General features: G+C 30.1%; 2 protein-coding genes across 6 annotated transcripts in view; one reads left to right on the plus strand and one right to left on the minus strand.

The window, feature by feature from the left end:
- Positions 1–582: 582 nt before the first annotated feature.
- Positions 583–7,831, minus strand: LOC111638037 (tubulin monoglycylase TTLL3-like). The gene is made up of 13 exons (XM_023383664.1): positions 6,448–7,831; positions 6,127–6,319; positions 5,381–5,433; positions 4,882–5,010; positions 4,690–4,804; positions 3,960–4,147; positions 3,819–3,880; positions 3,217–3,365; positions 3,046–3,132; positions 2,818–2,962; positions 1,932–2,154; positions 1,709–1,856; positions 583–1,645 (listed from the first exon to the last, which is right to left on the minus strand). The coding sequence occupies exons 1-13, from the start codon at positions 6,508–6,510 to the stop codon at positions 1,152–1,154; spliced, it is 2,049 nt and encodes a 682-aa protein (XP_023239432.1). The 5' UTR covers positions 6,511–7,831; the 3' UTR covers positions 583–1,151.
- A 5,402-nt stretch (positions 7,832–13,233) lies between these two features.
- The window catches only part of LOC111638038 (SLIT-ROBO Rho GTPase-activating protein 1-like), a 35,176-nt gene continuing 22,303 nt past the window's right edge, over positions 13,234–26,106 (plus strand). For 2 of the 5 annotated variants that reach the window (XM_023383665.1, XM_023383666.1), the window contains exon 1: positions 13,234–13,442. In XM_023383665.1, coding sequence (XP_023239433.1) covers positions 13,376–13,442 — 67 coding nt within the window. In that variant the 5' untranslated portion in view covers positions 13,234–13,375. Of the gene's footprint in view, positions 13,443–24,436; positions 25,490–25,992; positions 26,051–26,106 lie in introns of those variants that run through there. The other 3 variants (XM_023383670.1, XM_023383669.1, XM_023383671.1) reach the window with 3 other exon arrangements.

The raw sequence follows: 26,106 nt of genomic DNA on the forward strand, positions 1-26,106 counted from the left end.
ACTCAGGATTCGAGTGTAATAACATTCAAAATTAAATAAACCTAGGGCATATGATGAGTCAGTCGGGCATCACAAAGCCTAGTCTACTCCTCACAAGTAAAGTTGTTTGTTCACCCTGTATCTTATGATTAATCTAAAAGCATTAAAAATAAAATATCTATTTTTTCAGAACCAAAAAGTGCATAAAATATACTATAACTAGCTTTTACTGTTTTTTGGAGTGATAGAATGCTGAATGATAACCACAAACAAAGAGCAAAATTGCAACTGATTGAATTTCAATATTTTTCAAAGCCATTTCTACTAAACATAAAGGTAAAAGAATTATGTTTATACACTTTTCAAATATTGAGAATTAACTGTAATTAATAGACAGAAAGTAAGTGAAATCAATTGACAATGTATTTAAAAGTTGTTGCATATCTACAGTTTTTAAAATTACTTATTTTTTGATAGGTCAGTCATATTTATATAAATAAAAATCAGAAATTTAAAAAAATTTAATTTATTTAATTTAATTATCTGTACAAATATTTTCATTGATAATTATTAATTATTAATTTTTCATGATGTAAAAAAATTGTTCTTGCTTATCTTCTAAGTTTGCTGTTTTTGATTGATTTTGGAAATTGGAGGAATTGGTTTGGATTGTTTTAAAGAGAATTTCTGCAGATTTAATGGTCTTTCAATATCTTTAATTTTAGTATCTGAATTATCGTTTAGAAATTTATTTTTTTCTTTAATACGTTTTAATAATAAACTAAGTTTTCTTTCTACAGAAGTTGTTTTATTTATGTCTTGTGGAGTTGGTTTTCTGCAGCCATCAATCAAAGATCTGTAACTTTTTGAATATTTAAATTCATTTAATATGTTAGAAAGAGTTTTCTTTCTTTTCATTATATTCATTTCTTTACTTTGTATACTTTTTGTAATTTGAAACTGTGATAATGTATTAATTTTTGGAAGCATTTTCTGTACTTTCTCTGTTGATTTAGTCTTTGATGTTGCTTGACGTAAATTCAGACATTCTGAATTTTTCATAAGCACTTTGCTTTCCTCAGTCTTTAATTTCTGTTGATTGATTATCTCCTTTAAATTTCCTTCTTTTGAATTAGTTTCTGACTTGAATAATTTGTCAATATTGTTCTGTTTCATACATTTTCTGTCATCACTATTCTTATATTAGCCTTCTCAAAAATTGTAAAAGATTTATTTTTATTTTTTGAATTGCCAAAATGTTGAGGGACAATGTAATGTGTTTTTGCAGGTATAGAACCATTACAAACTGAATAATAGTTGTACTTTTCACAGTTTTTGATGTCGTTCACAATTTTATCCACATAGGAATTTTTGAATTTATAATTTTGTATGTTCCTATAAAGGTTTGATGCACACCACAGTATTAATTTTGCACAATATACTTCTTCTTCGAATTTTGATTTTCCTTCTTTTACAGTGCTTTTATTTGTCATCAGATTACTTGATACTGAAAGTTCGGTTGAGTTTCTGATGGGTTTTTCTATTTTCTTTCCAGTTAGAACTAATGTTCTATCACTGAATTCAGTCCATGGTACAACATCACCTTGATAACCCAGTTCAAAATGGCCAATACTGCATTTATTATTGACACGTCTGTCAAGGACAACTAAAAATATATAATGCATTATTTTTTGTACATAAAGTATTTTTAGGTTTTAAATTAACTCACTTTTTAATGTGTCATCAATCACATTAGCACAGAGTAGTCTAGTTACTGGTGTCGAAGGAGCAAGACAAGGACTCGCATTAATTTCAATTAACCATGGATGAAGTTGTTCGTCTATCATAAAATCTGCACCGTAAAGCTCAAAACGATTCTGAAAATTATAAATAATGCATATGTGGAATATATGATATAAGTAGATATTCAAATTAAAGAAAGAAAATATTACGTTTCTTCCAACCATTTGTTCTTGTGATCCATGCAAGATTGAAATTATTGCAGATCTCATTCCAGGATAAATAGTATTATTCCAAGCATCAGGATGTCCTTGAGATGCAAGAAGTTTTTTGAATTCCTCATTTGTCATCATATTACCTTCGGGCAGCGTAGAAAGACGATTAACAGAACGCAAATAATTACATTGAATGGAGTTGTTACACAAATGAATCGATCTAAATAAATTTGTATTATTTAATAATTCTATTTGAAAAAGAAGTTTTCCAAAATGAATGCTACCATTTACTGTAATTAGGTTAATTATTATTTGAGAAATATACGAGGTACTGTAAACCAATTGATAGAGTAACTGTCCAAGTTTTATCTCCCATCTGCAGTCTCTAGGAAGTGCTGTAAATGAAAATGGGGACTCTGCAATAGAGAAGGATTCTGTGTTCTGCAGTTTACAAAGTCAGAATTACTCTCATTGTGCAATATGAGTAATATGCAGAAGCTGTAGAATTGTGAATGCTGTGGGAAAAGTGACAACAGATTCTTTAGCAAGTGTAGGAAGAAATAGAATATCGATTGGATGTGACATGACACAACATTGTGTCACATGCCATGTGACTTGAAGTGCATTTATTGAGAAATTGTAATGAGAAAATGTAAAACTTGGACAGTTTTTCAATGTTTTGACATATAGTATGTTACAATATTCTCAAATAATAATTAACATAATTAAAATAACTTAAAATTGCAGCATTCTTTTGGAAGACCCTAAATATAGAAGATTACTTGTATATCTTTAACAAAGTCTTATTATCTATAATTATTAGGATTAAAATACTTCTAGATGAAATCGTTAAAAGTTTTAAACTATTTAAAAAAATACTTACACATCTTTACAATCTAATGTAAATGGCATGGAACAAAATCTTAAATAACTGTCGCAGTACATCCACATTGTTAATGGATTATAATCAGTCACAAGAAACCATTGACGAATATCAAATTTCACTCCTCCTATCAGAAGGGGATGCTCTGGATAGAATAATTTTAAAGAAATTGTATGCATTAACATAAAAATGAAATGTAGCAACAGTTAAAGCTATAATTATACTTGCCAATATATTTTTGCACGACGTAATGATTATCATGGTATGATCCTACTAATCCCATAATTTCATTTAGATTTTCAGAGATTTTGATACCTATACAAATATGCATACAGAAATTAAAATCAGAATAAATCATTTTTTTTTTTTGGTGATCATTTATTTAAATTTTCACTCAACCTTGTCCTTGTGATTTGGCTGCTGGTTTTATTATCCATACATTACGATAACCGTCAATTTTCCACTGTGGCCAAACTTTCTGAATGGCTTCTGCTATTTTGTGAAATTCTGGTAAATACTTTTTCCATTCAGAAAATTTGTAATTTTCACTATTTAAAGAAATATTAATTATTTTTCATCTTTATATTTCAGAAGATTCTAAATTAATTTTTTTTAATATAAAAATTTTACNTGATTGGCGGAATCCAATTCTGCTTCAATCCTATAAAAGGATTGAATTGTGGCGGGAAGTTCAGTTCACTGTGGACTCGGAAAGTGGACTCACGTTTGGTCTTAGTTCGCCTAAGCTGTTCCCGAAGCTTGTCTCGTCTCGTTGGGCTGTAAAGGACATTAGGGTAAGATTTACCCTCCGAATGAGGGGGTAGCCACCCCCCCAACGGGTAGCCCTCCCCCGTACGAACAATAAATGTCTAATGAACCACCCCCCTACGCGCGACCCTTCGCGAGATATAGCCCTCCGAAAATTGTTGTACGGGTCACGTGACCGCATGTTAGCCACAATTTACCCTTCGCGAGAATTTTTTTTAATATAAAAATTTCACTCTTTCAAATGATATGTCCATTCTAAAAACCAATCCCAGTCAGTTTCAGAACATGTTATTTCCTGAAAATGAATTAAATATATTATTCCATATCAATAAATTATAAAAATTTCATTTTTGTAATTTCTTATACGAACGTACTTCACTCATTTCTTCGATATCGTCGTGATTTTTTGTCGACAGAAAAACTAAACATTGAACTAATACAAATTTTATTACTCTTTCTGGTATCATAATGCATTCTTTATCATTTGTTGTGGAATGCCACACTGTAGCTTTTTTTATTAACCATTTTACAACATTAAAACAAGCAGTTAGTCTGAAATTTTCTTTTTAAAAGGCATTATAAGTAAATAGAAAGTTAATTTTGAATAAGTAAATTCATACAATTTATGTAATTAAAATGAATAAAAGTGATATTTAGTTTAGTGCAATTACAAGAATTAATAGAATTAGTGAAATTAATAATTGTATAATTGGTGAGTTATATCGTAGCTTAGACCAGTGGTTCATAAACGGAGTGCTGTAGTATACTAGTGTACATGAAGTATTTTTAAGTGTGCCGCAAGATGAATAAAAAAATTAAACGGACAAATTTTAATATTTGTAAAAACTTTTAAAAAGTATTTTCTTGTATGTTATTAATGTCATTTCATAAGTTTGTTTTAGTAAACTAGCATAGAAAGAGTATTAGAGAGAGCTCCTTTGTTGACTCTTTGACAGGTTCAGTTTATATAATAATAAACTTTTCATTAAGTTTAAAATGGTTAGGAACCACTGGGATAGACTATATTTATGCACAGAATTAAAGAGTAGAATATCTTATCAACATTAGTCCATCTTTAATTTTAAAAATTAAAATCATTCTCACCAATAAAAGCATCTCTTTCGACTTGGTTTGCTAAGCAAAAACAACGAGGAAAGAATTTGTCTGGGTCCATATCACACGTCCACTTGACATTACGAATGACTGAAGATAAAGCAGCCTTAAAATTTTAAAAATACCTTTCTGTAAGATTTAATTTGCATATATTAATATCAATGATAACAGTTTTAAACTGACCTTGGTAGTAAATCCACTGTGACTGAAATGATTAACTATTTGGTTCTTATGCAAATAATTATATAAAATTGCGTCTTTTCGTGATGCCCATATGAAAGTTGGAGGATAATACTTCAAAAGGTGCGACGACTGAAGAACATTTTTAATTTTTGAATGTAGAAAAATGATTGAATACCATATAATTTTGCTTAAAATTTAAAAAGAACTTATATATAAAAAAATTATTTAAAGGTTAATTTACACTTTGGCTTGGCTGTAAATCAATAACAATAAAATTGTTCTATTCTAAATCTGTCCTAAACATAAAATGCTAATTGTGTTAGTAAAGTAGAACCCTAAGCTTTATTTAATTTAGGAGTTAAGTTATAATTTAGTTTGCCAAATAAAAAACAAGAAACTGTTATAGTCAACAGCTTTAATTAATTAAAACAACAACATTTAATTTTATTTAATGATAAAAAAAAGTAAGATAATTTACATGATTATTTATGTAACATACCATTTTTATAATATCTATTTGGAGTTTTGTTTCAGGACATTCTTCAGATGATACTGAAATATATAAAAAAATTATTATCCAAATAATTAAGCTGTTATTTGTATTTTACATTTTTTTTATTCAGGTGTTATGTTACTAACATATTTAATAATATAACTAGTAACTGCATGATCTATAACATAAAATATTTTTGAATCATATTGTAAGGTATTAAATTTAATAATAACATTTTATGAATGAATTTTCCAAATTCCTTTAATTATAACAATTTAAAAAGTAAATTTTTTCTTCTCTTGATAATAATTTTGAAGACTACAAATATTTGAGAATTTTAAAAGAATTTAAATGTAATTTTATAAAACTTTTATACATTAAAATAAAATTTCAAATATGTTAATAATAGGAAAAATTATAAATTTTACAGTATTTTTTTTATTTTTATTTAACTCTCCACCCTGTGGACATTAAGAGGACCTCTTTAATCATACCCATCATGAGTTTGGCAGGCCCATAATGGGGATGATTGTGCCTTCATCCGGTCGTCCCCAGGGTTTTAGGGGTTTTCCTATTGCTCATATTTGATCTGGTGGTCCCCAGAGCTGTAGGTTAACCCCCTAACTTCCTGTCCCATTCAGAGATCAAAGTATTATTTGTTTATTTATAATTTTTTAGGAATAAAGCTTGTTTTATTTTTGTTATTAAACAGCTAACTCCATTGATTTTATATAGAAATCCATTAGACATACTTTTATTGGCGTTCTGATTTTTATTGATTCCTTTTGATTCACTCTTCCTGACAAGATCATATCTAAATGGCCACATATAAGGTTCCGTTTTGGTACAGAAATGAAATCGATGTTTCTTTTCGATCCATCCCCTTTTCAGCAGGCAAGCTCTTAAAGTAGGGAAGACACCATTTATGGCAAATATCCTTGATGTCTAGAAAAGAAAATAGATAAGCCATTGTTCGTAAACAAGTTCTACCAACTTTTTCACTTGTCAATCATTCTTTTGCCTTTCTTACCACTTACAGAATGATGTATTTCATTATAGCAGACGGCACTTACCATAGGAAATCGTCCAACTGCTTCAAGATCCAACTCATCTTTTTCTGGATTTGTAGCAGTCATTTTGCCCAATCTGTAAGGAATTTAAAATATTTTAAAATGGAGTCACGTCGATGATTTCTAAGTTAAAATTCTGTATATCATCTGAAGATATCGAACGATAATCCATATCAAAGGGGAACTACATTGCAATTAAATAATTTTACCAATTTTTGCTTCATCAATCAAAGTAAAGTTAACTTTTTCCTTTCCAACGCCCACTTAGATATAATGAAAAGAGAAAAGGAACTTTGTCCCTATATTCTCCCCCAATCGAGTAACCTAGCCTTCTTTCCTCCAGCTGACAGAACAATTTGGGTCACTCAGTAGATGTTACAAAAATATGCCGAAGGAGGAAACTAATTTAGAAAGTTAGAATGATGATGAACAAAGAGTACTTTACAGAAACCGATAAATTAAAAATTCGTCTCGCCTCGTTAAAAATTACGCGATAAACTTTGTGTAATTCTGACAAAACTTGTAATAATTGCAAACTTATTAATAATAAATTAAATTTCTGGCTAATTTTTATGTGAAAATTATAAAACTACAGCGAAAGAAAACGTCTAGAAAACATTAAATTTGTTCAAACGTCTGTCAGGATGTCCCTCATTAATCGGTTCTATATTTATCTAAAGTTGATGACGGAGTCATGACTTATTTTTGCTTCTTACTTCCTTTCTCTCCCGGGCATCCCAGGAAACGCGGTTGACGCATAGGATCGTTTGAGAGATTACATATGTTATAATTCTATGTAAGTTATAATACGAGTTAACTAACTACCATTTAATCGTAATCAATTAAAGATGATGATAATTTAAAGCGCGTTGAAAATCTGAAGATTCGATTAAGTTCTAAGAAACTGGAATGGGATTTTTAAAATTACAGAATCATTTTCTCTGTAATGGCACGAAAATGTGCCATTTTTATGTTCAAATTTCGACTCGTTTAGACAATGTTGTTCGCTACATTTATTTGACTAGTAGACCTTCAAACTTAACAGTTTACAAACTGTGGGAACGATCTCTTGGACAGCGTTCTCACGGTTATAAGCCACAACTTATATAAGAAGAGAGCGTACGAGCAGTTGGTGATTTTCCATTAGGCCCACTAGGCACGGGTCTAGGGAGTTTAAGAATTTGGAGCACCAAAATTCAAAAATACAATTACTGCAGAATTAAAATTATAAAATAGAATCATTCGGTGCATATTGTGGGACTAGGTGTGCCATATTTCTAAATGTGCCGCTTTGTGAGTAAAGATTTGCTTTTATATTTATCCCACGATACTCTACTAAGTCATTACACGTTTTCATATTTAGGTCGTGTTTAATTTTTTTATTTTTAACTCCTCTCCTACCTCGATGGTATCGGCTGAGGACACTGCAAACCTGATTGTAAGAGATATCACACTTCAAACACAGGATATGTACTTGTCCCTCTAATATCCGCCGACAATTGCGACCACAAAAACAATCGCAAATAAGATAATACTAATTTATATTATTAAAAACAATTTTACTATTGTTGCAGTTTATTTAGATAAAATTAAATTGCAGAAATATTTACATATTAATGTAATTTTTACTTTTGATTCGAGAGTCCATCAATTACTTTCAAACGAGTAGGACTTTAGATTAATTTTGATGAAATATAATAACTCGTTCTATTATTATTTTCTCTTACTTATTTGTAAAAATGAGTGTTATTGAATGTTATATTTAGTTATAGGCTGTTTATGTATGCTTTAAGCAAACATATTGTCGTTTAACCTTCAAATTTTTTTTCCATTTCAGCAAACTCTTCAGGTTTTCTTATGGCTTCTGGAGGTATCAATTATACACTCCGTTGAATAAGTCTAATGATATTAAAACATTAACGTGGAAGAGTAATTAGTGATGTTTTTCGTTTAATTATGTGTGTAAATCTACAATAATAGGCACATTATTCGTTTATAACTAGTCATTTCTTTACAGTTCACTGCTTAAACTTTTATTATATTTTGTTACAAGTTTTAGTGTCCTTTCTTAACAGTTTTAAAGACTTTCGGCACTTAAAAATACTTACAAAAGATTAATTTTGGCATCAAAATATTTCATAACTTATTCTATATATAGTCTTGATTTTCTATCTTGATTTTTTCCACAATTTTTGGCTCCATTCCAAAGCCAAAACTCAGTGATAAACTGTTTATTTAGAAGTAAAACTCGAACTTTGCACAAAATAGATCAGAAAGGTCTCAAAAACTTTTCTAATAATTTATATTTTTATTCAAATCCATTGATAGTTGGCCCAATAAGCCTTTTATACACGCAATGAATGTTCAAGTTAACATTTTAACATGATTTTAATTATTAAAACTTATGTATATGAAGCTTAATAATTTATATTTTTGATTAATTAACCTTTTGTTCATTAAATTTTAATACGAATTGTATTAATTCCATGTTTTTAGTATGAAGTAACACTCATTGCACGCTGTACAAATCTCGCTTATGTAACTTGTTTATGTCATTTTTCTTGTCTGTTATTTTCATAATATTATGATTATGAATTGTTTTTGTTTATAAAAATGTTATACAGATAATAATCAATAAAATTTATAAAAACATATTATAGTAACTCGATATATTTTGAATTTTCTCAACTTAAAAGTGATCCTGGAAGTTATTTTTTCGTATTTTTACGCACCAGTGCTTCGTAGCTATCAAAATAGGGCGAGAATTACATTATGTACAGGATTTTAGTAAAAAATATTCCCACACTTCCGCTCTTTGTTACGCTTTACTTCTAGTTTAATAGTCAATATGTTATACATCTTGATTCTTTAACTCGATATAAGGTAACATTATATTGTAAGTTATTATTAAGGCTCCCAACCATGTCTGATAGATGTAATGGAAACAATAGTTACAAAGATCGTTTATGAAACTAGCGATATTCTCTTTCAATAGATATCAATCTATACTCTAACCATGTAATATAGTATTTTATCAGCCCTCATAAAAAATCAAGGTTGCTTGGCTTGCAGGTTTTAATGCTACTTAGAAAATCTTTATAGGCTTCTATACTTTAATATTGTAGTCAGAGATTATTTTAGAAGCTTTTTCCTCACATTTGAAGTGATTTAGAATGGTTAGTTTTGTGTAATTAATTTATATAAGGGCTGTCAGGAGGGGCAAGGGGTAAAGCCAGATGATATTAAGGTCCTATATCAAATTATTATATTAATGTAAAAGGAGTAAAGAGGGTCCAATTTTACCTTTTTTGAATCAGTCTTAATTCTTAGATTTTATATTATTTTTAATGAAAATAACATTAATTTATAGGGATAAGAACCATTAAGAGCCTCTTTTTTTTGTCATATTTTGTTTCTATTTTTATGGAGTGTATTGTTTAGTTGGGGTATAAATTTATTAGTACATAACATTATTTAATTAGTTTTATTGTAGATAAATAAGGTAAAATAAATAAATAAACAAACTTTCCATCTCCTCTCTGGATCATTAAACAGTTAAATTGTTTTAGGTTTTGGTTCCAAAAATGGAATTAAAATTCAAATTTTTAGAAATAAAAATGTGATTGTTGATATCGTTGATATAGATTCAATTCTCGACAACATAATTAAAGTAGAAAATATCGAGAGTACACCATTAACACCATTTCTGATTAATTTGCATATTAACTTAAAGTGGAGTGAATACATTAATATACATTTATGCAGATAGAAACATATTAAATTTCCTCTAAATATAGATTTATATTAAACTCATTCTAAATAAAGATTTAGACTAAAAAAATAACTAAAAAAAATATTCTCTTTTTAAACGTTAAATAAATCAGACTTGTCCGTTTCGTACACAAAGTGTACTTTTACGTCAATTTGACGTCATTTTTTAAACTTGCTCATTGTGAAACCGAAGAGATGACGTCAAATTGACATAAAAGTGTAAACGTGTAAACTTTAAAGAAATAATATATAAATTTATACAATATACATTATATCAGGTGTCTCCAATCTTTTCCTGAAAAGAGCAATGTGAGTTGTAAAAGACAAGGTTAGAGGCCAGATACAAAGGATACAGTCAAAGATTAAGATTTTTATTTCTGAACTAGCTGTTACCCGCGACTTCGTCCGCAGAGGTTTTGCAACCAAACCCCATTTACATTCAATATTTCAATAACCATAGTAATTGTTAGGTCTATATAACACCTACCGCTGAAGAGAATTGCCGCGAATCAAACGANCAAATTGACATAAAAGTGTAAACGTGTAAACTTTAAAGAAATAATATATAAATTTATACAAGTTTGTTATAAATTTTACTCCTTATCTAATATTTGAAGAGATAAAAACGTTTCATACTTTGAACCAGAATAAAATGACAAGTTAAGTTATTAATGGCTCGATTGTGTTATTTTTGTAACATAATATAAAATTAATTTTTGGAACCGAAACTAATTGGAATATAGACCTATCATATTATAAAATGCAAAGAGATAATCTTTTTTTTTTCTGGTTAAACACTTTCACGAAATCAAAGTGCAATCTTTCTAATGGATTCTTCGAGGATAAGGAAGATAAATAACTGCACGAAAAGTCGAAATGTGTCATGTTTACGTTCTTAACTTTTTTAAAATCATGATTTTTGTCGATATTCGCATTAAAATAATATGATGTAAACGTGTTAAGAATAGCACGCTTCAATGCTTTTCTGTATTAAGTTTCATAAGGCTTGTTAGCTGTAAGAAGGGCTATCATTAAGCTTCCTATATAAATCAATAAGCTCTATAGACTACAGACGATGAAGTAATTCGATAGTCTATTTCTCTAACTGTTTATTATTATTATTTTTTTCTTTCTTTCTTAAGTAATTACATTCTTATGTCAATCAATACTTACACTTACCCCATATTAAAAATATAATCGAGTATACATCTTTCCTGTTATCTGATCTCGTATAAATGCATAAATAATATAAAATAATCTTTAATTTTTCTTAAAAATTATACGAAATGTTATTAATTAAAATTCTGCTAGAAAAATGTATTTATTAATTTTTATTCTTGGAATTATTACATTAGACAGAATAATGAATCATTTTTTAAGAAGTCAATTATATTCTTCATAACTGGAGAATATATTAGAGGTGTTATATATACGTAGATAAGTTTATAAAGCTTATAAAATAATTATAAATTCTATAATTTATTAATGTTCAGCATGCTGTAAAGGTACTGTAATTACGAACATGGTATAGCTCGGCATGTATCGATATCTAATATTCATGACATAAATATTATACAGAATCACAGTGATGTCAGCAAATGTTAAAAATTTCGTAACGTTTTACAGGAATTTTTAAAATTATTTCTGTTTTTTTTGGAAACAAAATGAAGAAAATCATACATATGACTTAATAAAGAACCTATTGATCCGCGTAACACAGTTATGATTTTTAAAAAAAATGGTTTCTCTAGTGAATAAAATACTTCTGATTTGTATACTTATGAATGAGAGTTGTTAAATATTTTTTTTCTTATATAAAATTACTCGAAACAACCTTGATCACATTGCCATCCTTCATGTCAAGGTCTCGCACCTACCAAACTTGTTCCGATATTAATAGAAAAAAAAATCTATATATGCCGGAAAAAAATGGAAATTTTTATTCATATTTAATTTAATCGAATGGTATATAATGTAAAATTATATGCCGCCACTCAATAATTGACTAATTCTAAGAAAAAAAAAAGAAAAAAAGATCCCTCCCGGCGATAATATTTGAGACCATAAAAGTCCATCTGTTACTCAACATAATTAAAGTTAAGTAGTAAAACAAACGGATGCTTGGATAGAATTGCATTTCTTCCTTCTCGAAAACCATACTTACTTGTGTTTTTGAAGCATAATTTCCTTAGAAAAAGAGGAAAATTTCAGTCGAACACTATTACTCCTACAGCTACATTACATATCGCAGAAGTCAACCGAGTCACGAAAGTTTAAGAATGAAAATATTATAGAATGGGTAACGTCTCTTTGAAGGTTACATACAAATTTAGAAAGCCTTCTACCTTCCGAGAAACTAACGTGTATAAAATACAGTCAAATAATTGTTTTAAATTCGAATTTTCCCCCCGTCTTCCACGACAGTTAGGAGGAACGTAGCTTGTAATTTAGTTTGACAAGCTATAGAAGGGGTTTTTTTTAATGCCGTAAAACACTATAAAGAAACTTGATTCGTATACAGATGAGATATGTAAATATGATTTAAAAAAACCATAAAACGCCGAGCAATAAATCAAAATTAAAAGTTATGATATGGAGAGTTTTAATATCTAGGTACTTGAACGCGTGTTTATGGCTGCAGGTTTGATTATAGCGTAGTTATCTTTCTCAGTGAGAATATAATAAAGTTTGGCTGGTTTGACATATCGAGCGCGTGTAACCTAAGAAAGTAAGAAGATAATTATCTATTTTTCCAACTTAAACAGGCTTTTACTGTTTAATTGCCAGGTTAAAAAAAAAAAAAGTGAATGGGAATGGTAATTATTTTTGTAGATCATTAGAAAAGGGAAGGATTAAACGACCTTGACCGTGACGAAAGAAGAAGTGAAAAACCTAATTGAGTAAATGGTAAACAAGCAAAACACGGGGAAGAAGAAGAATTAAAAAAAAAAAAAAAAGATGGGGTCGCGCAGGCGCGTTGAGAGCTAACAATACCGATAGGGGCGCCTCGATACGGCTAACGTCGGAACTGTCAGTGTCGGCTGGCAAAGACGGAGGAAGAAGGCGAGATGCTGGAGTGGTGATAATGACCGACATAAAAACTGGTGCAGAAATGTTAGTTTAAATCGTCAGAAACTCCGATCGGATTTGATAGATTTGGATGGCTTTCGAGAAGAAGATGAAAAAGGAAAAAGATATTCTGCTTTTGTTAGACGGACAAGTCAAAGGTAAGCCTAACGTCTGCTCGCAAAAAAGAAATTTCCCGAATTTTCACGAAATTCGGAAAATTTCTCGGGAGGGGGCGCTCTTTTATCGTATAATTTTCAAATTAATTCAATAATTTCACGTGTTTTCGGATTAATAGGATTTTTTTTCCTCCTTTCTTTTTTTGTCGGCTCTGAAAAAAAGAAAGAGAAATTGATCCGTGACACGTTAAAAAGCGCCTGGATTTAACGCCAAAATCAAATGCTAAATATAACGGATATAACGTAATTCGATTGTCCCCCGATTTTACGTCATATCCTGTTTCTGTCCTTGGATTTTTTAGTAATTAATACGTTGGGAACGGTGACAATTAAAACGTCTCTATCTCCCCGTAGCAGATGTACACCGGAACGTCGTCTCCCTTTTGACTTCCTACCCCGCCTTACATTGCCATTTTTACATTTTATCATATCACATAAAAGGAAAATATACACACACACGTATATATAAACTCTCTACCTGGTAGATTATTTATATAGTATATTTGCTCGCAGACGGGTCAACGGTTATAGTAAATGTGAATGCGAAAATAATATCAGAAACTGGCAATAAACCAAAATTTTCTTAAAGTGACGTGGACAAAGAGAATAAGGCGGATATTGTTACCCTGCCAACCTGTTATGCGAACGTGTTCTGGAAATCTAACTGTCCAACCCACGTTGAGTATCGATCGATTATGGAATGACACACAGACACACACACACACAACAGAGATAGGAAGCAGCGAAATGATACTTGCGTGATTGACTCCGTTTCGCAGACATGATACCGTCGGTCGACACTGAATGTGACATATTACTAATGTTTTGGTTTGATAACCCTCTCTGTCTAGATGATACCGTTTGATAAAATGGCCTTACTGACGGTTTAATGTGTAATTACGGCCGTTTTTCTTTTCTGTATTATTAAAAGAAAGGCATTCGGTGTTGAAAACCGAACTGTTAAATTGTATCCTCTCTAATTTGTAAATGGATAGGATGATGAAGCCGGTTAAACAGTACATCTCTTATGAAAATTAATCCATATTACATTGAGTCAATGAAATCGTCAGTTGTAGGAGGGGAAAAATGTAGAGAAAAAAGATAGGATAGTCGATCCAATTACTCGATTTTTAAAACTTCCGAGCACGTCTCATCAATCATTAAGCTACATATAGGAAAAAGTCTGTTAATGAACCTGCGGTGCCCTGCCGTTAAGCATAGTGAATCTCTGGGCGAATTGAAATCTTCAAACCGGTTACTGTCAACATTTATCACGGCACATTTCAGATCTAATGTCTTGTTACAATCATGTTGATCTCTGGACGCCCATGCAGCATTGTATGAAGACAAAGCGTATCCAATGTGACAATTAAGTCCTGTCATCTTTTGTAATCATACAGTCATTGACACGGCTGTTCTGCGTCCGGTGTACAAAATTGTTACTTCCGTTCTTGTAATCTTATTTTTAAAAAATAATCCCGATTTTTACGCCGTTTAAATACGTCTAACGGCGGTATTTTTCCGTTGGAAGTTTATGTTTAGAAAATTGAAAGGGACGGTGGGTGTCCTATCCGCCATCTGTCTGTCCTCCTGAGCTAATGGGGCTACTCGACTGTTTACAAACGTTGGCGTTTTCCAACTTGTGATGTCTGCATAGTTTATTTTGTTGCGTTATTTTACGATGTAAATGATGGTTAAACGTTTACAGATACATGCTGCAGTATAATCCAAGTATTCTAGCAATAAAAGAAACTGTTTTGTAGTTACACACAAAAAAAAGGCAAACAAGTGGTTTAGTCGCTAAACATAAATTTTGATTTAAAACTTCAGTAAAGAAGAAATGTTATATCTAGAGGGATTGAATGTCGTCGAGTGGCTGATAAAGTTTAGTAAAATGGAAACTCTTTCAGTCAGTTGTTCCCACATGTTACATGCGGACAGAAAAACTATAATGTGTGTCAAAGTTTATCGCACGTATCCTATTAAATTATACTTCTAGAATTGTCAGGCAGTGAAGCTGGAGGCCAGCACACAGTCGGTAGATATGGTTTTGCTATGAGGAAGCCACTGAAAGGTCGTTGCCCTCAATGTTTCCTGAACACACATCGAAAATGATATATTCTCTCATGCTGTATGATTTCATAATATTATCTATTTTGTATAGTGTACTTTAAGTAAAGAGTACTAAACTGCTACGGACGAGAAGCCATAAATGGAAAGCTTTTGTTGGTTTAGAAATCCGATTTTCGTTCGAATCTGTAGAGAATTTAGTTATATAAAAAAGGAAAATATCAAAATTAAAACGGCTTTTATCTGGCCGTGTGTAATCTTTTCAGTCTGAATAAATTAAGCGTAAAATTCCCAGCAAAATACGATCACCTCCTCTTTGTTTTCATAGCACACGAACGACGAATTGGATTTCTCTTGACAAAAATAACCATATTCCGAGAAAAAGGGATGATAGAAAACAAAATAATAAAATTATCGAAAGACGTTATGAAAGATAAAATTGATAGGATGCGATGATGGATAAAGAGGAAAAATGGATGATCCCTGCTGGAAGAGACTGGGAGAGGGAGAATAAACTGAGGAAAAAGTCTTATTGATTTAGAGAGCGCATGAATTAAACTTTACACAATACACAAGAAAATTGCAAATTAAATTATTATTCGATTTTGTTTTTTTGTTTTTGTATTGTCCTATGTGACGCTTAATGTTATAATCGATAAAATTCGTTTATAAAAATCACATTTTAAACGTTATTATAGCAGTAATTAAAAAAAAAAGAGATAGATCTTGAAATGTTTTCGTTTTTTCCTCTTTCCGCTCTGTGGGCACTAAGGGGGCCTTTTTTCTACACCCGTCATGGGTTGGCCAGCTCACAATGGGGAACGATCTTGAAATTTATTTACTGAATAATATCCACGTAGACACTGATTAATTTCTTATTCAGTTGCTGCTAATGTTTTAACACACGAAGGATTTCATAAATTATATACAGACCCAGGATTTAGTTTGTACTAGTATAATATATGATAATGGGCTTGAAATTAAACAAATATATTTTTGTTGGTAGAAAGATTTTATATCTTAGAGCTGACTATATTATACATATGGATAGGAATTTAGTGTTAAAATTTAAAGAAGAATTCGGAAAAAATTTTATATTTGCATTTATAAATATTGTTAATGTATTCAACTGAAAGGCTTTTGTCTTCCATTATTCTCTCAATTTTTAAAGGATTATTTATAACATCGATTTGAAATTTTGAAAAGTAAAACCATAATTTTGTTGTTTTATTACTTTTTATATCTTAGCAACACTTTTATTTTATTTTTTTAAATACACACGTTATCTTGTTCCGTTTGACTTTTGCTTTTAAATATAACAGCTTTAACAGGATCAGGATCTTCACTTTTGGAACTTGAGTCATGTTTCTATTATTGTCGATATTTGTAACTTCTTTCTAATATTAAAAGAATATAAACCGTTTAGAATAGACATGTTTGTGCTGTTAGATAGGACATAAATCCTCTCTTCGTAGCCGTACATTTATATATAATAGATAATAAAAGGAAAACTATGATTATGAGGAAACTTTTACTTAATTCTATATTGGGATGTATGAGTTGAGATCTATGTAATTGAAATTGTTAAATGCTGTCTAGTTCCTTAATATTATTTTCCTTTTAGCGTTAAAAATTCATAATGTAAGAAAGAATAAATGTATTTTGTATAAATTTTACGTGTTGATTATAGTTTGACGGTCAATTGCGTATGCAGTGTTTTTTTTTTTTTTACATTTTTCTACTGTTTTAAAACGTGAACTGTACAGAAATAAATACACCAGTACTGTACATTATATATAGGGAAAATCAATAAGATTGCGTCATTGTTTTCTTCTCCGTGTTTAGTTTGAATTTTAATAGAATGTTTCTTGACATAATTGGCGACCTTTATCACGTTTCGGAGCGTAAATGCATGCTTTAATTCAATAGTTTTGAAACAAATCCATTAACCGATTTCGTGTCCGGACTTTATGAATTTTTAAAATTCTTTGTTCGCTCAGAAGAATGAAATTCGCGCATAAAAATCGAATTACTTTTATGGATTTTTTTGTGTGTTTTAAGTAAAAAAAAAAGAAGCAACTAAAATCAATCTTTAATCAGAAATTTCACTTAATGCATTTATTTTTCTCAAATATACCAATGCTTTATGACTGGTAGAAAAATAAGAAAAATAAAAATCATTCTTGCATCATTGTATTAACAAGAATGAGAAAACAAAAGACTTTGTTAATATTTTTGAATTAAATTATTTCACAATCGACGAGATAAAATTTTTTTAAAAAACTAATATAAGAAATATTTACTTGTATTATCAACAATAAAGAAAAATATATATAACTTTACATTCCTTTTTGAGTATTGGAGAGCAGAGTTCATATATAAAATATGTTGCAAACTCGATTTATGGATACATATGTAAAGCATCATGCAAAGGAATATTTTTATACTAGGAAATAAAAATATAAATAACGATCGTTCTTTACAGTTTTGAATTTTTATTATATCAATATTTAATATTTTAACAGCCATTTTAAAAATATTTGAAAGTATCAACATGTTTTACTTGGCTTAAAATTGTTTTGATAGATTACTACAGGAGAGAAAAACAATGGTTACAGTTTGATTGTTACCGGGAAAACCACACCTGCTGCATTTTTAAAAGGTCGAATTGATATTCAGATGAAATCTTTTCACATCTGAAAATAGTAAAGACCTTGAAATTCTGCCCACGTTACTTTCATAGGTGCGAAAGGTTGCCCTTGATATTCGTGTCGCACTTAACGTCTCTCAATAAAGACTAAATAATATGTTTGTGTGTTTTAAATTGTTTAAAGATGGTAAACTCGAATGGCTTTTGAACTCTTCTTGTTTCATCAGTGACTTCATTAGATTGTTCCAATCTTGCTGCATCCGGAGACAGCACGGACTCGTCTTTCACTTACTATTTATAGCAAATGCAATGACTGTCGTTGTGAGTCAGACACATTCTGTTTGTAAATACGGTTACATTGAGTTCGCCGTGTCATCATTTTTCTTTCTAGTAAATATCACACGTTTTAAATTCTGTTAATTTAATTCGTTTGAAAACGTTAATAATACGATCGATTTTAAACAAGACGATGATAAACTAATTGCTTATCACGTGATAAGAGGCCTTTTAAGAGCTAAGAAGACATCGTAGGAAACACTAAGCACTCCTTATCATTGTTGTATTACTTTCAGTAGCTCAGAGCAGAGAGTTCCCATCCTCCAACTGACCTTTTCTTGCCTAAAGTAGCCGTGGCACTCTTTGTAGAGGAAGCTTTTCTCCTCCCTTTACATTTCTAGTGTTGGGTGCCAAAAAAGCTTTCTGTCAAATGATTTAGAAATTTTTTTTTCTTTAGGTAGAACGAACGATTATATTTTATCGCAGTTTATGATCCATAAACTTCGAATATTTTCTGTCCCTGTTATAAGATTAGCGTCGTTCTTATATGTTAAAATATATTTTATGCTCTAGTGAGCAATTAATAATGGAGGATGTAAATTATCAACTTCATTTAACCAGAAATGAGCAATTGATCATTCATTCTCTTCCAGGAATGGTTTGTCATGTAATTGTGGCATAACGTTGGCGGATGAGTTAAGAAAAAAAAGGAACAAAACTGAAAATTATTCATCTACATTATAACTAATGCATCTTCTACATTATCTCTCTCTCTTTTTTTTATTTTTGAAACCCTTCATCTTGTCAAATTTGACACAATAAAAGTAGTTTTTGAAGTCGATTCTTCTGCATTTTATGCTCTGAATATATATAAAAAGCTGTCAGTTGTTTTTTTTTTCCATCACTTTGTTCTCTTGGTTTGCCAGTGATTCATGTTCCTCGATTTTGGTCTCCTTAACGGCACATTTATCACTATTATTAACATGCTTGAATCCGAGTCTTACTCCCGCTTAAACCGCAAACCGATTTTCTTCTCGCAATAACGATTGCGAGATTGCAGAAATTTTAGATAAGAATACTTCTATATATCTGTATTATAATCAAAGTAATCCTGATGTTCTGCCAAAACGGCGATGACACTAAAAAAACCCTCCAAAAATGGTCGGTATAATTGGCAAGACGTGTCTTTTCTTATAAACCAATGATTCACGAGCCCCTAAAATGTATCGGATATTTAAAAAGTTTGGCGTGTTTATAACTAGCGGTTGAATTTTTCAATTTAGGCTGCATTAGTCACAGATAATTAAGTTCGTGTACGGCGAGGTCATGACTTATGTCCACCCGCGAGCGTGTTGAAATCGTCACGAAGTCTTTTTTGCAGCTTCATCCGCCGTAAATAACGGGACCGTCTTAGAGATAAAAGCTGTGTTGAAAAATTTAATTTATGATTATAAATCAGCGAGATTTTATAAGACTTCGTAGCAAATAAAGGATTTGTTTGATTTATAAAATAATCCCAAGATGGCAGCACTTTCTACACCGGCCATCATTTCCTGAATGACAATCCAACCTTGACATCTCGGTTTTCTTCAGGCTACAGACGTAACAAATTATTTTACCTTTGTTAAGACATCCATCGGTTCATTTCGTATTGTACTTTTGCCTCTCCCTACCCAAGTCCCATCCACGGTGGTTCTACGGCCATATCGATTTACATAAATTACATTTGTGTAAATTATGTAGATAATAATATTATTTTTCAAGATGATTTATTTGAACTTGGAGATAGTTTGTTTTCTTTCGCAGCCACCAAACCACTTTAAGAACCCAGCCGATGAGTGGCAATGATCGAACGTCGTTCACTGACTTCTTGCCTCTTTTATTGTTTAACCATTCAACACATCTGCCTCTTACATGCTTATAGATGATGTACATACAATACATATCGGTTTAGCTAAATAATCTCGAATACAATTATTACATCCTGGTTCAACATATGTTCCTTGACCTATATTACTTTGTAGTCTGGTTTGCATTAGCCTATATATACATAAACTTTATAAATGTATATTTTTATCATCCTTCACACACTATGAAAGAACAGGTGAATATGAAGATCTGTTAAACAATTGTCAGAGATTATAGAATTAGCCTATATCTTTATCTGGAATTATTTTCTTTTTTGCTTTTAAAACACAAAATCCTTCTATTTTTAGAGGAAACAAACAAGCTACAAAAGGTAAATATTGTGTAAGGAAATGGGATTAAGGTTTGGCTTTGAATCATTCTTAAATCTTCCTACCAAGAATAAGATTATTCTGTGAAATTGCCTACTTGAGAAGGAAAATAAAAAAAATCCTATTCAAAACTTGAGTTATGTCACATATATATTACTCGTCACGGCCTTGAAACGTAAATTTATTACTTAAAAATATTTATTATTTTATTGTAAGAAATGGTGTGTACATTCTTCATTTCTAATAAAAATCTGGAATTAAGTGGCTTGTAGAAAATTTTAATTATTTTTTAAAGGTTTTTACGGTTAATTTTATGAATTGAATAGCAAATTTATTGAATGAGAATTTTTATGCTTGTACTCTTGAAAAGATTAACTTTAAATTTGTATATTTTGTTTGCATATAATTCGATAACCTTGACAATCGATTCTTTTCTGTAATTTTATCTCTCCTACATTTACTAGCGCTACTTGTGACTGTAATTTAAAATGTTTTATCTATATATACCAGTATATAATAGTTCTTTAATACTTTAAATTTTTAAACAGTACGTTGTTAAAGTAAATTGAATTTCAGTAGAAGTAAAATTACTTATTTCAATGTTTTGTTTAGTTTTAGTAATAGTGTTTTGTTTGACATTAATCGTATGAAATATTAAATCAAATTTCTTTTGTTTGTTTATTTTTTTAAATAGATTATAGCAATTTATACTTGTTGACACACGACATTTTCTCAGTATAACATCTAAACAAAAACATTATCAGTCTAAAAATAGCGATGTAAACGAAATTTCAACAAAGATAAAATGAAATATATTAATCGTAGGTATATCTGGTTAATTATTATGATAATTTTTCGATGAAATTAATAATATTAGTTCATTTTGCCACTGAAAAGTTTCTTTAATTAATTAAAATTCCCATCGACACAACATAGAATCTTTACTAAACATCATAAATTCTCCATCTAAGAAAATATTTTACATGGAATTAAATTTATTTTTGAAATTGGTAGGTGGTCCCTCGCCTTTTAAACACTTGGTAATTTTAATTCTGTAGTTCACTTACAATAAAACGCATTAAAAACCATAATATATAACATAGTTAATTTTATGGCTTTTGTACTTTGTCTGTGGCAAAGTATAACCTTACATCCCCGTCTTCGTATTTGTTTTTTAAAGATAAACTTTTTAAAAAAAAAGAACTTTTCCCCTGACATGGAACCATTGTTAATGGCCGTGCTAAGAGTGGGTCATTCATAAATTTCCCTTCACTGACAGCATTACTGCTGCGAAGGCAGTTTGGCCTGTAGTGTCAGTACTACATCCCTAAATTTCTCTTCAGTTGTTAGAATTACTTCTTAGCGGGAAGAAATGAGCTACTTACTGTTTTAGTAATTGCCAGGTTAATTAGTTTCGTCTATCCTTAACTGTTAATGGTTCGATTCAGCAGAAAATATCATTAGGAATTGATCGTGTCTTCAAAATACTTAATTGAATGAAGTTTTTAATTAACGAGTTTCCAATTTTCTTGACGTCATTTCGAAGGTTTTTCTAAACTCTCTTACACGTTTTAATTTCCCCAAGAATTTCATTAGTGTATTCCTCTTATGTAATTATTGTTTTAAGTATCGATAATTTAATTTTACTGAAAGAATAAATTGTAAAATATATAAGACTGTGAAATATACTTTACAAAATGTCAATCTTTTCAAAAAATTTTCTGAGTAAATAAAAAAAAAAATTCGTGTTTAAAGGATGATGTCTTTCACATCCTTATCGCTTATGGCTTGCAGCTGTTAAGAGAGAATTGGAAAAAAAAAATTCCACAAAAAAAAAAGAAGGCATTTTTTCTGATTGCGTGTTTAAACCCATCTTTCTAACTTGTTCTTTCTGTAAAAAAAAAATAGTGTCATTAGGTCTTTGATAAATAGGTTAAACTCAAGTTGGACACTAAACCAATAGATTTCTGAACATGTATAAATATGAATAACAATAAAAAACTGGATTGTATAATGTGATTCATAACTACAGAACTTGCATAGAATTTTTAATGCACTTCTAGAGGAAAAAAAAGTCTATAAGTAATATATATTAATGAAAAGAAACAAATATAGACTAAAGTGACACTAATAGCCGTAATGATATATGCTTTTATTATTAAACTACTTGTATTAATATTATTATTATTTTTTTTTTTACCTTAAAATTATTAAAATTTTTATAATATTGCTCATATGCAGATTTAATCATTTAGAAAGCATTATTTGCTCTCTCTCCTTTACACTTTATGCAATTTTCTTTTCTTAATTTTGCATTTTTAAAATAATCTTCCTGTTTTCTGAAAGTAGATTTTTCTACTTAAAAAAAAAATAAGAATAATAATAAATAAAAAAGATTTTTCTTAGAAGTTAAGAAAGTTTATAGCCTTTGACAGATTATTTTTATTTTGTTGGAAAATTCTTATAAACAGATATTAAATATCTTAACATTAAAAAAAAATAAAAGAAAATGCTTGAAAAACAGTGAAGAAGTGGGAAATGTTTGTAAAAATAATAGTTTTAGAGCAAACTTTCTATAAATTGAGTAGTAGTTTATATATATATTTATATAAGAACTGTTATTTTGTTTATGACAGAAGTAGAATCTTACTCTAATTAAATGAATGGAAAGATAAGTAACTTGATAACATTTGTATAATTTCATATAGTAATTTATATCAAATTTGTGTGGAAAAAAAAAATATAATTTACTAATAAAATTTCCATTATTCCAATGAATAAGAAAATTGATCTTACTCACTGTTTACATTTCTGATATTATTATTTATTTATTTTTAAATTGGGGAGTTGAATCACACAAGCTAACCTTTATCTATTCATCTATGATTACATATAACATCCCAGCTTAGCTAGTTAAAATTATGATATATGTTTGTTTAGTATCCATTAATTTTTTTATTATATAAATGACAGTTATGATATAAAGTTAAGATTAAGACGATATTTAGTAATTTTCTTTCGACTCTATTCTGAATTTTATCGCTTTATTTATAAAAAGAAAAGCGCCGTTTTAGTTAATTATAGAATATTATCGCTTTATAAATTAGATAAATGTCAGAAATTATAAACACGAAACGTAAGTTTATCTAATGATTTTTATGTAACTAAGCGAGCCTTAAGATTCTTTATACTGTTCTATAGCCTTTTATAATGTTTATTTAGAGTCTAAAAATGTTTTACTGTTGCCATATTGCAAAATTTGTTAACCATATGCTTCGTGTCCTTCGTACCTATCGTGAAGACTTGACTCACCTTTATATAGCTTATCATACACGTGTCTGGCTTGGGACTAGTTTTTAGAATACGTTGACGAATTTTACTTTAAATTTAATAAAACTAACTTTAAAAAAATAATTAATTATTATTATTATTATGATTACTTTAGTAATTAGACGCAGTAATTACGTGAAATTGGTAGGTGGTCCCTCGCCTTTTAAACACTTGGTAATTTTAATTCTGTAGTTCACTTACAATAAAACGCATTAAAAACCATAATATATAACATAGTTAATTTTATGGCTTTTGTACTTTGTCTGTGGCAAAGTATAACCTTACATCCCCGTCTTCGTATTTGTTTTTTAAAGATAAACTTTTTAAAAAAAAAGAACTTTTCCCCTGACATNATATATATAACGTCTTGAGTCTTGCCCAGTTTTCTCCCTAGCTTTACTGTAAATTGAGATGACATCTGTCTTGAACTGTCCGAACCTATCTTAACGGTTACTGCACGGATACAACAGTTCTTTGTCAATAGCTTGACAACGACGAAAGGAAGAAAGATTGTCCAATAGAATTTTAGTAGAGAAGTTCGTTTACAATTACTTTCTACCTAACTCCCACCCTAATTACATCTGCATCTATATAATAATCTCACGGTTTAATAATAATAATATATGAGAAAGCGGAGATCGTTGACCTTTATAGAAACATCTGCTAGTAATCGTGGCTTTTCAGATTTTTTTTTTTCTTTTAGGTTCCGATTTTCTGCCTGAATCCGATAAAGTGTTTCGTGTGATGATTGTTACCGTAAGAATTCGCTTGTTTGATTCCCTTCGTGACCGACTAGTAATTACTCATTGCACAGTACCGGTAAAAATCACGTGGACGTGTGTGTGTGTGTATGTGCACACCATTGTTTGACGCTATCGGATCTTTTGTTTTCCTTTCTAGATAAGTTAGAAAATGATAAAAGAGTTTCTGCTAAGAAGATACACCGGACAAATTGTAAATAAATTGGAGAAGGTCTCGCCTTACTTCTATTACCGGTAGCGAATTCTAAGAAAGTTGAAAATGGCAGGGAGAATTCTTTAGTTTCTCGTGTTATTTTAAACCGTCGATGATGATTTAAAATAGCGAAAAAACATAATTGAGTTACGTCTTTTCCCCCTCCCCCTCTGCCCGGTTTAACTCTCTCGATAATACTAATATGGCATTTAGACGTCACGTAAATTAATTTTAATGACGTCAAATTTCTCTTTCAATAATACGTCAGAGAATTCACTTAAAACTCCTTTTCGGTTGCCCTCTTGAATATTTTATTAATATAACAACGACCAATGGCGATGAGAATATCTGTTTGGTGGTGTAATTAAGTCCGTTTACGTCACCGTCGTGTGGAGAGTTCCGACGATAAAGGAAACGCGACTGTGAACACTTTTTCTTTGGTTCCGTTCGATGTGTCATTTCCCATGGGAATTGCTAAGAATACAGAACAACTGGCGAAATTCTAACGTTGCGTAAGTGATATATTAGTTTTAAATAGGTTATTTTTTTAAAATATTTCTTTAGTAAATATTGTCGCCACACTCGATCAATGGTCAAGTATTCCATCACGTAATCTCACCAAAATGTAAATGACGTGGTTATTAAAGAAACATTTCGAGTTCTTTCGTATTGAATAACCAGGTGGATAATGTATCCGAGCAGCTGGTTTGTAACACGTATAGAGATTTACACACCTGTATCTTCTTTTTTTTCTCCGTTTCCTCCCCTCCCTTCTTCCATTTCGTAGGAGGGAACTATGGTCGAGATTGAATTCCATGCTATCTAACAATAAATAACATTGAGGCCTTTCAGTAGACAGGTTTTTTATCTTATTTTCACTCTCTCCATCTCACTTTATTAATATAATTTTATAATATTAAGTTATTTATGTGTTTAGATTTATATTTAGTGATATGTGCTGGAATTTTTACTTATGATTTCTCCTTTTTTTTTTTTTCTTCTTTTTCTTTTTTAGGTAAGTTTATCCTTCGTTACTTCATCTCTAGAGGGCATGACATCTTTGGAGATAGCAGGTAACCGATAAGAATGATATACAATTATCAAGAGGATGTTTAAAATTTATGATGTC

This window comes from Centruroides sculpturatus, unplaced genomic scaffold (genome assembly GCF_000671375.1).
Source record: "Centruroides sculpturatus isolate CEXI.00-Female unplaced genomic scaffold, Cexi_2.0 scaffold860, whole genome shotgun sequence".
Taxonomy (NCBI): domain Eukaryota; kingdom Metazoa; phylum Arthropoda; class Arachnida; order Scorpiones; family Buthidae; genus Centruroides; species Centruroides sculpturatus.

Bases quoted from the DNA above. Each gene is read 5' to 3' on its own strand.
- LOC111638037 (XM_023383664.1), bottom strand. From the start codon at position 6,510: ATGACTGCTACAAATCCAGAAAAAGATGAGTTGGATCTTGAAGCAGTT. The intron at 1,857-1,931 runs GTAATATTTTCT...TATAATTTTCAG, and splicing joins AACAAATGGTTGGAAGAAAC to AATCGTTTTGAGCTTTACGG. The intron at 1,646-1,708 runs GTGAGTTAATTT...ATATATTTTTAG, and splicing joins GATTGATGACACATTAAAAA to TTGTCCTTGACAGACGTGTC.